The sequence below is a fragment of the Hemitrygon akajei genome, chromosome 1, assembly GCF_048418815.1.
Source record: "Hemitrygon akajei chromosome 1, sHemAka1.3, whole genome shotgun sequence".
In the NCBI taxonomy this organism is placed as follows: Eukaryota; Metazoa; Chordata; class Chondrichthyes; order Myliobatiformes; family Dasyatidae; genus Hemitrygon; species Hemitrygon akajei.
The window spans coordinates 101,291,991-101,306,332 of record NC_133124.1 but is presented as its reverse complement, the minus strand read 5'-3'; the positions used below and the strand labels follow the sequence as shown (position 1 = coordinate 101,306,332).

Genomic DNA, 14,342 nt, shown 5'->3' with positions numbered 1-14,342 from the left:
ATCAAAAGCTTTCTCAAAAGGATAGAGTGTTTCAAAAGAAGGAAAACAGACAAGAAAGTGGTATTCATCCTGCATCTGTTGTTTAAAAGTTTTATAAAGTTAATGGTGAACATAGATATTTAATGGGAAGTGACTTCAACCTCATCAATAGAGTCATAGAAACAGACCCATTGACCCAATGCCAAAACCATTTAAACTGCCTACTCCCATCGACCTGTGCTGGGGCCATAGCCCTCCATACTCATACTACTCATGTACTCATCCAAACTTCTCTAAACCATTGAAATCAAGCTTACATGCACCACTCAAGCAGGCAGTTCATTCTACTCTCTCATGATCCTCTGAGTGAAGAAGTTTCCCCTCATGTTCCCCTTAAACTTCTCACCTTTCACACTTAACCCATAACCTCTGGTTGTAGTCCCACCCAACCTCAGTGGAAAAAGCATACTTGCATTTACCCTTTCTGTACCCATCATAATTTTGTATACATCTATCAAATCTCCTCTCAATCTTCTATGTTGCAAAAAATACAGTCCTAACCAATTCAATCTACTTATACCTCAGGTCCTCCAGAGCTGGCAACATCCTAGCCATTTTTTTTGCACTCTTTCAATCTTGCTTACAACTTCCCTGTAGGCAGGTGACCAACATTGCACACAATACTCTAAAGTAGGCCTTACCAATGTCTTGTACAACATAACAACCCATCTCCTCTACTCAGTACATTGATTTATGAAGCCCAATGTACCAAAAGCTTTCTTTATGACTCTATCTACCTGTGGTGCCACTTTCAACAAATTATGTACCTGTATTCCCAGTTCCCTTTGTTCTACCACACTCGTTAGTGCCCTGCCATTCACTGTGCAAGAACTATCCTGGTTGGTCCTACTGAAGTGCAAAACTTCACACTTGTCTGCATTAAACGCCATCTGCCATTTTCAGCCCATTTTTCCAGCTGACGCAAGTGCCTCTGCAAGCCATAATCGCCTTCCTCACTGTCCACTACACCCCCAATCTTGGTGTCATCCGCAGATTTGCTGACCACATTTACTGATCCAGATAACCACATTCTCATCAAGATCATTGATATAGATGACAAATAACAAAGGATTCAGCACCAGTCCCTATGGCACATGACTAGTCACAACCCTCCAAACAGAAAGGCCACCATATACTCTCTGCCTTCTCCCACAAAGCCAATGTCTAATCCAATTTACCACCTCATCTTGAATACCAAGTGACTAAATCTTCCTGACCAGCCCCCCATGCAGGACTTTGTCAAATACCTTACTAAAGTCCACGTAGACTGCCTTGTCTTCATCCACTTTCCTGGTAACTTCCTCAAAAAACTAAAATTGGTTAGACATGGCCTACCATGCACAAAGCCATGGTGACTATCCTTAATCAGACTACGTCTATCCAAATGTTTATATAACCAATCTTAGAATACTTTCCAATAACTTTCCCACAACTGATGTCAGACTCACCAGCCTATAATTTTCTGGTTTATGTTTAAGAGCCTTTCTTAAACAGAACAATGTTGGCTGTCCTCCAATACTCTGGTACCTCTCTCCTGTTGCTAAGGATGTTTTAAATATCTTTGCCAGGGCCCTGGAAATTTCTGTACTTGCCTCCCGTAAGGTTCAAGAGAACATTTTGTCAAGCCCTGGGGATTTATCCACCCTGATTTACTTCAGGGTAGCAAACATCTCCTCCAGTGTAATTTGTACAGGGTCCATGACTTTGTTGCCACTTTACTGACTTCTATCCATCTCCCAAGTAATACAGATGCAAAGAATGCATTTAAGATCTACCCTCTCTGTTTTGGCTCCACACATGGATTGGTCAGCCAGAGGACCAATTTTGTGTCCTACAATCCTTTTGCTCTTAACGTATCTGTAGAATCCAGTACTATTCTTTTTTACCTTGTCGGCTAGAGCAGCTTTATGCCTTCTTTTAGCATTCCTGATTTCTTTCTTAAGCGTTCTCTTGCAATTCCTGTAGTCCATAACACCTCATTTGGTCCCAACTGCCTATACCCGTTATGCACCTTTTTTCTTTAAACCAGGGCCTCAATATCTCTTGAAAACCAAGGTTCCCTACACTTGTTATCTTTAACTTTTGTTCTGAAAGACACATACAAACTTTGTACTCTCAAAATTTCATTTTTTTTTTAGGCCTCCCACTCACCAACTACACCATTACCAAAAAACAGCCTCTCCCAATCCACACTTGCCAGATCATTTCTGATACCATCAAAATTGGCCTTTCTTCAATTTAGAATCTCAGCCTGCGGACCAGACTCATCTTTTTGCATATTTACTTTAAAACTAATGGTATTATGGTCACTAGATGCAAAAAGTGTTCCCCTACACAAACTTTTGTCAACTGCTCTGTCTCATCCAGTATTACATGCTTTCTCATTGGAACTTAAATGTACTGAAGGAAACTCCTGAACAGATTTGACAAACTCTACCCATATAGTCCTTTTACAGTACAGGATTCCTAGTCAACACATGAAAAGTTTAAATCACCTACTGTAACAACTTTGTTTCTTGCAACAGTCTGTGATGTCTTTACAAATTTGTTCCTCTAAATCCCTAGGACTGTTGGGTAGTCTTCAGTGTTTAACTGAAGGAAATTACTGCGTAACTGAAACTATTCATGGGATATGACTAGTTTCACTTGTACGGTAACTGTTCTGGCATGTCAGTTTATGGCTTCTTCTTGTGCCACAATGAGACCACCTTCAGGAGCAACACCTCAAATTCTGTCTGGGTAGCCTCCAACCCCATGGCATGATTATCAATTTCTCTTTCCCGTTTTAAAAAAAAGATTATCTCGCCCTCCCCTTCTATTCCCCACTCTTGTCCCTTACCTCTTTTTACCTTCTGATCAACCCCCCCCACCCCCCCCCCCCCGGTGCCACTCCATCTCTATCTCCTATTGTCCACCTTTTTCTCCTATCAGATTCCAGCCCTTTACCATTCCCACCCATTTAGCTTCACCTATCATTTTCCAGCTATCCTTCTTCCCCTCCCCCTTCCACCTTTTTACTCTGGCATCCCCCCCCCACCTTCTTTTCCAGTCCTGAAGGAGGGTCTTCATCCACTGCATGTTTATTTCCATAGATGCTACCTAATCTGCTGAGTTCCTCCAGCATTTTGTATGTGTTGTATGGGATTATAGAGTGAAAAAGGGCATGAAGAAAATAAATCATTTCATTTCTGTGGTGCAATGTCAGTGCGGGTGTAACGCATAGGGAAAGTGGATCAAAGAAGATTCTCGGAGATGGACTTGAATAGCGACAGTTGCACTGGGTGTATAAATGAGAGCCTAAATTAGGGCAGTCCCATTAAGCTGCAGTATAGTATTAGAGGAGGTATGTACGGCAGACAGCCTTAAACATTACAAAGAACAAGCAAAAAGGGAGGGAAAATGCCCTATGTTGATGTCCTTAGAGAATTTTGTCTATGACTTTAGTTTGGGTCTTTTAATACTATGGGTGGGGTAACATCTGCTTTGAATGATCCTATCTGGGAGGAATTAACATGGAACTGAAAGAAGAAACACTATTAGGGCTATTTATGTTGTATCAGGATAGTATAGAATGTTTATATGACGAGTTGCAATTGTGCAGTAATTGTTCTGACATATCAGTCCATGGCCTCTGCTTCTGCCACAATGAGGCCACCTTCAGGGTGGAGGAGCAAAACCTGATATTCCATCTGGGTCCTCTCCGACCTAATGGCATGAATATCAATTTCTCTTTCCTGTTAAAAAATACTCTTTCACCCTCCCCTCTTCTATTCCCCACTCTTGATCCTTACTGAGTCTGGATGGGTCTGAGCATGTATCTGCTTTAAATTCCTGCAATGCTGTTGGATATGACAAGCTAACTGATGTGATGATTGAACTATAACTTCTCAGTTAAAAATGCTTCTGAAGCATCTCTTCTTATCATTGAGCAGCAGAACTCATTATATACCTGTCTTACAGGAGGACAATGAGAGTGGAGAGAGTCAAGTATTTTGTAAAAAGACTTTAGTCAACACTTTACTTCAAAAAAAAAGGATGATGTGGCAATTTTAAAAGGAATGCATGATCAAGACATTTTTATAACATCAGTTTACAGGAGGCAAATGTTTGATAGAAATGTGATTAAAGGAATAGGTGATGATCCAGGATAAAATTAGCTGAAACTAACAGAACAGAAGGCAAGTAAAAAGTAGAAAGTGTCAGGCTTGAGAGCAAGATTTGAAAATTGGACTGGGGAAGACCATTTCACTTTTCATTAGTGTTGAGAGTGTTGGAGAAATGGCAACATTCATACAAAATTATGCTCAGTGATAGACAGAGAATACCAGCAGCTCAGGTCCCACCAAGAAAAAAAGTTAGCTAGATAGTCCATTGTTAATGCCTCTTGTGCAAGGGGTAATTACAAGGAATGATGCAGATTTTAACTGGATGGAATGTATAATGGACGGATGCCTTGAGCATTCAAGTGCTGAAGTGAATGAAGTGTCAAAGGCCAACCTATGAAGACTTTCAGAGACTAATTGAATTGACTTCAGAGAGGATATTTTTCCCCCAGAGAGAATCTCAGAAATAAACAGCAAACACGAGGAAATCTGCAGATGCTGGAAATTCAAACAACACACACACAAAATGCTGGTGAAACACAGCAGGACAGGCAGCATCTATAAGGAGAAGCACTGTTGACGTGTCGGACCAAGGGTCTCGGCCCGAAACGTTGACAGTGCTTCTCCTTATAGATGCTGCCTGGCCTGCTGTGTTGCACCAGCATTTTGTGTGTGATCTCAGTGGCGAGTACAAAGAACTGAACAGCAGCAGGCAGGTTAACATTTGATGCCACAGGAATACAACCATAAAACTGTAAGACATAGGAGCAGAACTGGGCTATTTGAGTCTGCACTGCCATTCAATCATGGCTGATTTATTATCACTCCCAATGCCATTCTTCTGCCTTCTCCCCATAAACTTTGACACACTTACTAAGCCAGAACCCATCAAACTCTTTATCAATCCACTTTAAATATGCTCAATAACTAGGCCTCCACAGCTATCTGTGGCAATGAATTCCACAGATACACCACCCACTGGCTAACAAAATTGCTTCTCATCTTTGTTATAAATAGACATTCTTCTATTGAGGCTATGCCATCTGGTCCTAGACACTCACACTACGGGAAACATCATCTCCAAGTCCACTCTATCTAGGCCTTTCAATATTCATCAGGTTTCAATGAGATACCCACTCATTCTTCTAAACTCCAGTATTCACAGGCCCAGAGCCATCAAATGCGCCTCATACATTAACCCTTTCATGTCCAGAATCATTCTTGTGAACCTCATCTGGACCTTCTCCAATGCTAGCACTTCTTTTCTTAGATAAGGGGCACAAAACAGCTCACAATATTCTTGCTTTTTTATTCTAGTCTCTTTAAATGAATGCTAACATTTCATTTACCTTCCTTAGAAGATAACCATAAGCATGGAAGAGAGCATTTATGTGAAAGAAGTAGTTCACACTGGTGAAGTATGTGAATGGGGTATAATGGGGGTCAAGAAGCAAAGAGTTGAGGTTGAAGCTGAAATTGTGAAGGATGAAAATCACTTGTTTGAACAGATAAGTAGTATGATGGTCCAAGGATAAGAAGCTCCAAGGTGGCAGAGCCATCAGTATATGACTTTCAGAAAAATCCTAATGATATAAAAGTCTGGAAGAATAGATAATGGTAAATATATGTTTTAAGTCGATTGAAATTAGGATGGTGCCAAGGCCATTCTATTTTCACTCAGGGCCAAGGTGCCAATTTGAACATTCATATTAGCATGGATGGCTATGATTTTTCATGAGGGAAGATATTTTAGAGAAATACTCCTATTGGAACAGAATGGTGGAATGCAATAACCCATCTTTACCATTCAAGGATGGTGTTGAGTGTGATAATTTATAAGGAGGAAAAATGGTAAAGCAGATCCCCAGTAATTGGTAGAAAAGACAATGAAGTACTAGTGACTTTGCTTTACAACAATGTAAAGAAAGTATCATGTACTTCAATAGTTCTGTTACTGAATGGCAGGAGGTTGAGTCAACCACTAATCATGTCAGACACTGACCTGCACAGAACACACTACTAGGTTCAGAAACTGTTGTTACCCTTCAACCATCAGGCTCCTAAACCAGTTTCAAGAACTTCACTTACTTCAACACTGAACTAATTTCCACAACATTCAGACTCACTTTTAAGGGATCTACAACTCGTATTTTTTTATTTAATTTATTATTATTATTATTATTATGTGGTATTTGCGCAGTTTGTCTTCCTTTACACATTGGTTGTTTGTCTGTCTTTGTGTGTAGTTTTTCATTGATTCTATTGTATTGCTTTGTTCTACTGTGAATGCCTGCAAGAAAATGATTCTTGGAGTAGTACATGGTGACAAATGTATTTTTCTAATATGTTTTTGAACTTCGCTATTTTGAGAACTTTGCCATGAGAGAAATGTTTGAAAACCAAGTGATGGCAAAGACTACTCCTGCTCCTATTTTCCTTTGGTTCTTACGTGTAATTTCTGACATTGTTATTTCTATTAACCTGTATTAGCAGCCCTTCCCAATAACTTTTCAAAAGAAAAAGTTCAAATCAATCAGTCTTTAAGCTTGTTATGGAGAGGAATAGAAAATAATTAAAGGTACAGTGTGGGAAAGACTGATTTCAAATGGCAAGACCTACCAAAAGTTGATGCAAGTTCCTACTTGCAGATAGGTCCACATATGACCAGAAGGCCAGTCAAAAGTAGAATTAGGGAAAGTTCAGAGCTGGTGTGGTTTAGTGATGATGAAAAGTATATTTAAACAAGTCCAAGGAATGTTGGATGTCAAGGGATATTGTGAGTCCCATAAAAAAAGGGGTCCCTTGTGGTACACTTAGAGATCAAAATCAAGAGGTCCTATGGGAGTACGAAATTTGTAGGGTGGTACTTAAAAAGCAGTTACGAAGACGAGGGAAAAAAAAGTCTGGCATGTTTACGGAATGTTTAAAAGCAATTTTGTTAGCATATAAAGTAAAGAGAAGAGCCCATTTAGGACAAAATAGTTAAACTATATGCTAAGCCATAAGGACAAGGGCAAGGTCTTAAACAATACTTCTCATCTACTATGTTCACTTTTGAGAAGAACATTGCACTTTTGAAGAATTCAGGAACAGCTTGATGGAATTCTAGAGAATATTATCAAAAATACCAGTGAATGGGGTATCTTTATTCAAGAACAACAAGGATAAGCTAGGTGACATTAGGCCCATCTGTCAAACATCATTACCCATGAAGGGTTCTCAAGAACGGGGTTATTTTCCACTTGGAAAAGTAGGGGTCGATCAGGGAATACCGATAGGACTTTGAGGAGATTTTATCCATCTATTCAACTGATTTTTTCAAAGAGTGCAGTCGAAGTACCTTTAGGGACTTCAGTAAAGTATTTTACAAGGCCACACATGGGACATAGCTCCAAAAGTTAAGACCCCATAGACTGAGGACAATTTGGCAACATAAACTGAATCAAACTCAGAATTAGGTTTATTCTCATTGTCTTTTGACGTGAAATGTGTTATTTTGCACCAGTACAATGAAATAAAATTACTATAAATTACAAAAATTGTATAATAAAAGGAATAGTAAAGTGGTGTTCATTGGCCATTCAGAAATCTGACAGGGAAAGAAGCTGATCCTGAAACATTGTGTAAGAGTCTTTAGGCTACTTTACTTTCCTAATGGCAATAACTAAAGAGGGCATATCACAGTTGGCAATGGCCCTTAATTGTGGATGAGGGCTCTTAATTATGGATGCCATCTCCTTGAAGCTGCCCTCGATGGTGCAGATGGCTGTTCCTGAGGGAACTGGTTAACTCTCCAATCCTCTGCAGTCTCCTGTGGTCCTGTACATTAGAACCTCCATATCAGGCTCTCATGCAACCAGTTAGAAAGCTCTCCACCGTATGTCTATAGAAACTTGCAGACATTTTTGGTGACATGTCAAATTTCCTCAAAATTGTAATGAACTAGAGCTGCTGGCATGCCTTCTTTGTGATTGAATCAACGTGTCACACCCAGGACAGATCCTCCTGATGTTGACAGAGGAACTTAATCAGCTCATCCTTTCCAAGGTAGACACCTCAGTGAGGACTGGTAATAGAAGGCAAAGGAAGACAGTTGAAGGTTTTTTTTTTTGTGATTTGAAGCTTGTGGTACTTCACAGAGATTACTGATGAGACCCTGGTTTATTGTATATATTAATGATCTGGACATGGTTGTAGAAGTTATGATTCTCAGGTTTCTCAGATTTCTAGCCTGGTGCAGGTATTGATTATAGCCAACATTTCGATGACAAACTCTGCCATCTTCATCAGGATGATGCTTGGGTATGTCTAGTTTGGTGGTATTTATACCCCCCTCTCTTCTCCCCCCCCCCTAGACAATCCCTCCTGATTGGCTAGTCCTAATCCAATCAGGTTTCTGCTCTCCATCCTAATTTACAATTGATTTCCAGTTCTTTCTTAAAATGAAACCTTCATCTTTATTAAAATTATTTTTCTCTAGGTTACTACCAGTGGTCCCAAAATCTATTGGCATGGCACAGTAGTTTTATACCATTGAAGTCAATTCTATGACTATTGCAAATGCAGTGTTTTTCTGCCACTGATTACTTTGGGTAAGCTAAATAGATACACCTCCTGTGCTTCTTGATGTAGGTTTCCACTGTACATCCCATTTGACCGATATACACCACTCCGTATTCACAGGGAATCCTGTAAGTGACAGCCAACTCGAGTCCCGGGTCATCTTTAACCCGCATAAGCTGTGATATAAGCTTCCTTAAGAGTTTATAGATAGTATTAAACTGGTGTTTCTTCAGGATCCTGACGATCCTTCCAGAAACAGTGGAAATATAGGGAAGACAGGTGTAGCGACAGGTTCCTCTGCATTGTTAGGTTTCCTGGTTTTTCTATCAGCCCTGTTAAGAACCCAATGGATTTCCTTCACCTTCTACCTGCCTTCCCCTGTAACTGCTGAAGGTCTGATAACCGAAAACCTATCCACCTCTGCTTTAAATATACTCAATGACTTGGCCTCCACAGCCATGCATGTCAACGAATTACACAATTCATTACCTTTTGGATAAAGAAATTCTTTCTCATATCTGTTCTAAATGGATGTCCCTCTATTGGAAGGCTGTACTTTCTGGTCTGAGACTCACCCACTATAGGAAATATTCTCTCCACATCCATTCTGTCTAGGCCTTTCAAAATTTGATAGGTTTCAAAGAGGTTCCCCCCTCATTCTTCTAAACTCCTGTAACTACAGGCCCAGAGCCATCAAATGCTGCTTATATGTTAACACTTTCATTCCTGGAATCATTCTCATGAATCTCCTCAGGACCCTCTCCAATGTCAGTACATCTTTTGGATAAGGGTCCCAAACCTGATCATAATACTCTGAAATCTGACTAATGCCTGATAAAGCCTCTGCATCACATCCTTTCTCTTGTATTCCAGTCCTCTTGAAATGAATGCTAACATTGCATTTGTCTTCCGCACCACCGACTCAACCAGCAAATTAACCTTTAGGGAATCTGGCACTAGAACCTCCCAAGTTCCTTTGCACCCCTGATTTTTGAATTTTCTTCTTGTTTAGAAATCGTCAGGCTAACTGTTCAATAATTTCCTTTCTTTTGCCTCCCTCCCTTCTTAAAGAGTGGAGTGACATTCACAATTTTCTAGTCCTCCGGGAACCATTCCCGAATCTAGTGATTCTTGAAAGATCATTACTAATACCTCCACAATCTCTTCAGATACCCCTTTCAGAACCCTGGGGTGTAGTCTATCTCATCCAGGTGACTCATTTACCTTCAGAACTTTCTGCTTCCCAAGCACCTCCTTAGTAATAGCAATGATGCTCACTTCTACTCCCTGACACTCTCAAATTTCTGGCATACTGCCAGCGTCTTCCACAGTGCAGACTGATGCAGAATACATATTAGTTCATTTACTATTTCTTTCCTTACTACCTCTCCTGTATCATTTTCCAGTGGTCCAATATCCACTTACCTCTCTTTTACTCTTTATAAATATGAAAAAAAAACTTTTGGTATCCTTTTTGATTTTTTAACTAATTTACATTTATCTTTTGCTCTCCTTATGTTTCTTTTTAGTTGCCTTCTGGCTGTTTTTAAAAGCTTCCTAATCCTCTAACTTCCCACTAATTTTGGCTGTATTATATACCCTCACTTTTACTTTAATGTTGTCTTTGACTTCCCTTGTCACCCACAATTACACCATCCTTCCTATAGAATACTTCATCTTTGGGATGCATCTATCATGTGCCTTCCAATTTGCCCCAGAAACTCAAGACATTGCTGTTTTACCATCATCCCTACTAGTGTTCCTTCCAATCAACTTTGGCCAGCTACTTTCTTATTCCTCTGTAATTCCCGTTACTACACTGTAATGTTGATGTAGCTGACTTTATCTCCTTCCTCTCAAACTGCAGAGTGAATGATATCATATTATGATCTCTGTCTCCCAAGGGTTCCTAATTAAATCTGATTCATTACACAACGGCCAATCCAGAATTGCCCCTCCCTTAGTGGGCTCAACCACAAGCTGCTCTAAAAAGCTATCTCAGAGGCATTCTACAAGTTCCCCCTCTTGGAATCCAGTACCAACCAGATTTTCCTAATTTACCTGCATATTGAAATCCCCCGTGTCTATCTCCATTGCCCTTATTGCATTCCTTTTCTATTTCCTGTTGAGATGTATATCCCACATTGTAGGATTCTGCGTTATCTAATTCCATGTCAACTTTTTCTTAGGATTTGATTTCATTTTTTAACCATTAGAGCCACACCACTCCCCTCTGCCTACCTGCCTGTTCTTTAGTTAGATGGTGTATCTTTGGGTGTTAAGCTCTCAACTATGATCTTTTTTCAGCTAGTTCTCAGTGATGTCCACAATGTCATACCTGCCAATCTCTAAATGCACTACAAGATCTACTTTATTCTTCATACTGTGTGCATTCAGATATAACACCTTCAGTCCTGTATTCATCACCCAGTTTGATTTTGCCCTGATGTTACATTTCACCCCACTAACTGCAATTTTGCAGTATCATTGGTCTTTCCATCCTCACACTCTAATTACACACTGCATTAACTTGTGTACCAACTGCCCCATCCTCAGCAAAATCACTCTGGTTCCCATTTCCCTGCCAAATTAGTTTAAACCCTCCCCAGCAGCTCTAGCAAACCTGTCTGCAGGAATCTTGGTCGCCCTCAGGTTCGGGTGTAACCCATTCTTTTTGTACAGGTTAGATCTTTCCCAGATGAGATCACAAAGATCCAGAAATCTGAAACTCTGCCCTCTGCACCACTTCCTCAGCCACTCATTCATCTGTGCCATCATCCTATTCCTGCCCTGACTAGCATGTTACACTGGGAGTATTTCAAAGATTACTACCTTGCAGGTTCTGTTCTTCAGCCTTTTCCCTAGATCCCTATACTCATTGCACAGGACCTCTTGCCCCTTTCTATCTGTATCATTGGTTCTATCGTGCACCACATGTTCTGGCTGCTCACCCACCCTCTTGAGAATGTTCTGCACCCATTCTGAGACATCCTGAACCCTAGCATCTGGGAACCAACACAACATCCTGGTTTCTTTTTTTGTGAACCACAGAATCCACAGAAGAGAAACGGAATCAGGTCATCGTTGAACCTTAGGGACTGCCTCAGACAATAACAGTTATATTTTCACCATAATGGGATCTGATATATTGGTCAAACTGAGCTATAAGCAGCTCCTTTCCCATGGAATTCTTTGGACGTTATTTACCCAATAGACACATGATCACATTCACCAAGGAAGACACTATCAATGCCACATTGTCAAGACCTGAACTCTGAGGTATCAATCTCAAGTCAGTCTGTTCCTGAGAATCAGACATGCTTACAGCTCTAGCAGTCTGGGTTTGGTCTTGTCCTCTACTGATGTCTATGTGCAGCTTGCGATGATGTGGGCTTCCTTCGGATGTGGTTCAAAGCGCCTGTTTTCATGCTGTATGGCTTTATGATTCTGTGCCTAAAAGATTAAGAAAGGCTGTGCAGATGTCGTAGTGTGAATGGTAAATCTGATGCAGGTTGATTGGTTATTCCTTGTGACAAATACTATGTGTCTGGCATGTGGTATTGTTACTTGCCGTGCAAAAATCCTTAACGCGAGTCATCTGTCCACCAGTGCTGCCTGAAATCAGAGCCCATTCTCCTCCGTCTTTAGCAAACAGTGGTCTTAAATCACAGAGGACAAGCTGTTAGCAACCATCTCTTATAGTAGTTTGTCCACTTCCGCACTAGTTCTACAAACAGGTGTGGGAGTGGGTGGCAGGGCGGGATTTAAGTTCTATTTATTACCTCAACAGTTTGTACTTTCAGTCTCAGGATTAATTCTTTTCACTTGTGCTATCAATCTGAAACCCTTTTTATAAAGTTCCATGATTTTAACATGAATTATTTAATCACTGACTTTTTTTTCCTTGGTGTTTTACCAGACTGCTGATTCATCCTCCTTGTCCAGGGTATGGAAAATGACAGTACATCTAATATTCCACAGCCACAATCCAGTATCTGTTGTGTAACATTAAACAGTGAATGTGTTTAATATTCAAGAGCTTTCATGAAGCTCTAGAACCATGTGTTACTGATGACTCGGCCCAGTCTTCTCCTTTCCCAAATGCAGTTCTGAGGTGACTGAGTAATTTGAGACCTGCAGCCCTCTGCCACAGCTGGTGCAGTAGATGTTTGGTGAGATGGGGAGTGAGTGAGTTCTTTCTGTTATTTATGTTTGGCTTCTACACGCTTCCAATGAATGGGTTCAAGATAATCAATTCACTCTGAATTTTCCTTGTACAGAAACACATGATTAGAAGTGTCTTCTCCCTTATGGTGTTAAGGTACCAAGGTAAATTAATGGTTCACCAAAGAATAACTATTTGGTTTACTTCCATAATAGACAGTAGAGTCAACTTTTAATCTCTACTCATGAGGTTGTCTTCTCTTCCTGTTTCAGTGCAAGTCTTTCCTCAGAGGTTCAGTTTGTTTTTGGGTTGCCTCTCCATCCTGACTCAGAACAGATGTTCACGGTACAAGAGCAAAGCTTGTCACTCACTATAATCCAGTACATTGCCAACTTTGTCAAATCAGGGTAAGTAGTGATTCTTTATCTTACAACCCCACTCCTGGGATAAATACCATGAGGACTAAAGGGGACCATGAATCATGAAAGACATTGAGAGAGAGATACAAAGTTCTAGAATAAAAAGGAAAATAAGAGAGAAAAAGTGGGGAAAAAAGTGTGAAGTTTTGATACTCTTCATAACAGGACATCAGCATTAATGCAGTGACTTTCAAACTTCTTGTTACACTGCTGTTAGTAACAAACAATGCAGTCATGTGTTTTATTTTACATTTTAAAGAAGTAGACCAATTTAGTACTCTAAAATCCATCCTCTACTTATGTTTTCATCTATCGCATCTCCCCACTGAATTGCCTTTGCGGACTATTATGTTAAATGTAAAGACATTTTTGTTTTACGCTGTGTATCTGAAATTTGTATTATTCTGGTCCCTTGAACGTTCTTAAATGTAATTATTCTTCTTTTGCTAGCCTTGCCTTTAATTACCAAAGCCCTAGATTCCATTATTCCCTCCCTACTTCTTTTAAACATCTCTCACTCTCCCCCCCCCCCCCCCCCACTTTAAGAAAACCATTAAAACCCATCTCTGTGAGCAAGTTTTGGCTCTTCTGTCCTAATATCAGTTTTTATGGATTAGATACTAATTCTTTCTAAAAGCACTTCAGTGAAGATTTGCTGCATTAAATCTATTACATTTAACCAGTTGTTGTTATTGTTTAGAATTTAACAAACATAGAACAATACAGCACAGTATAGGCCCTTTGGCCCACAATGTTGTGCCAACCCTTAAACCCTGCCTCCTTTATAACCCCCACCTTAAATTCAGTGGCTTATTCGCCATGTTATTTTTAATTGACTTTCATCCAATATAAAAACAATATGCCAAAAGTTAAAATGGAAACTCCACTGTAAAATTGGGTGGCTCTAATTAGCAGTCGTGATTCAGTAATTCCTCAGTTTAACTTGGCATAAGAATTTTAGAGAAGCTTTTCCTGTTGACTTCACATTTGTAATCTAACAGGAGATTAAGTAGTATAGAAGATAATGTCCATTTTAGAACTCAATCAGTTGGA

The 14,342-nt window shown here is 40.0% G+C and overlaps 1 protein-coding gene across 1 annotated transcript in view; it reads left to right on the top strand.

The window, feature by feature from the left end:
- The window catches only part of tg (thyroglobulin), a 353,957-nt gene that overhangs the window by 332,810 nt on the left and 6,805 nt on the right, over positions 1-14,342 (top strand). Inside the window, exon 50 of the mRNA XM_073067481.1 lies at positions 13,143-13,277. Coding sequence (XP_072923582.1) covers positions 13,143-13,277 — 135 coding nt within the window. The remainder of the gene's footprint in view (positions 1-13,142; positions 13,278-14,342) is intronic.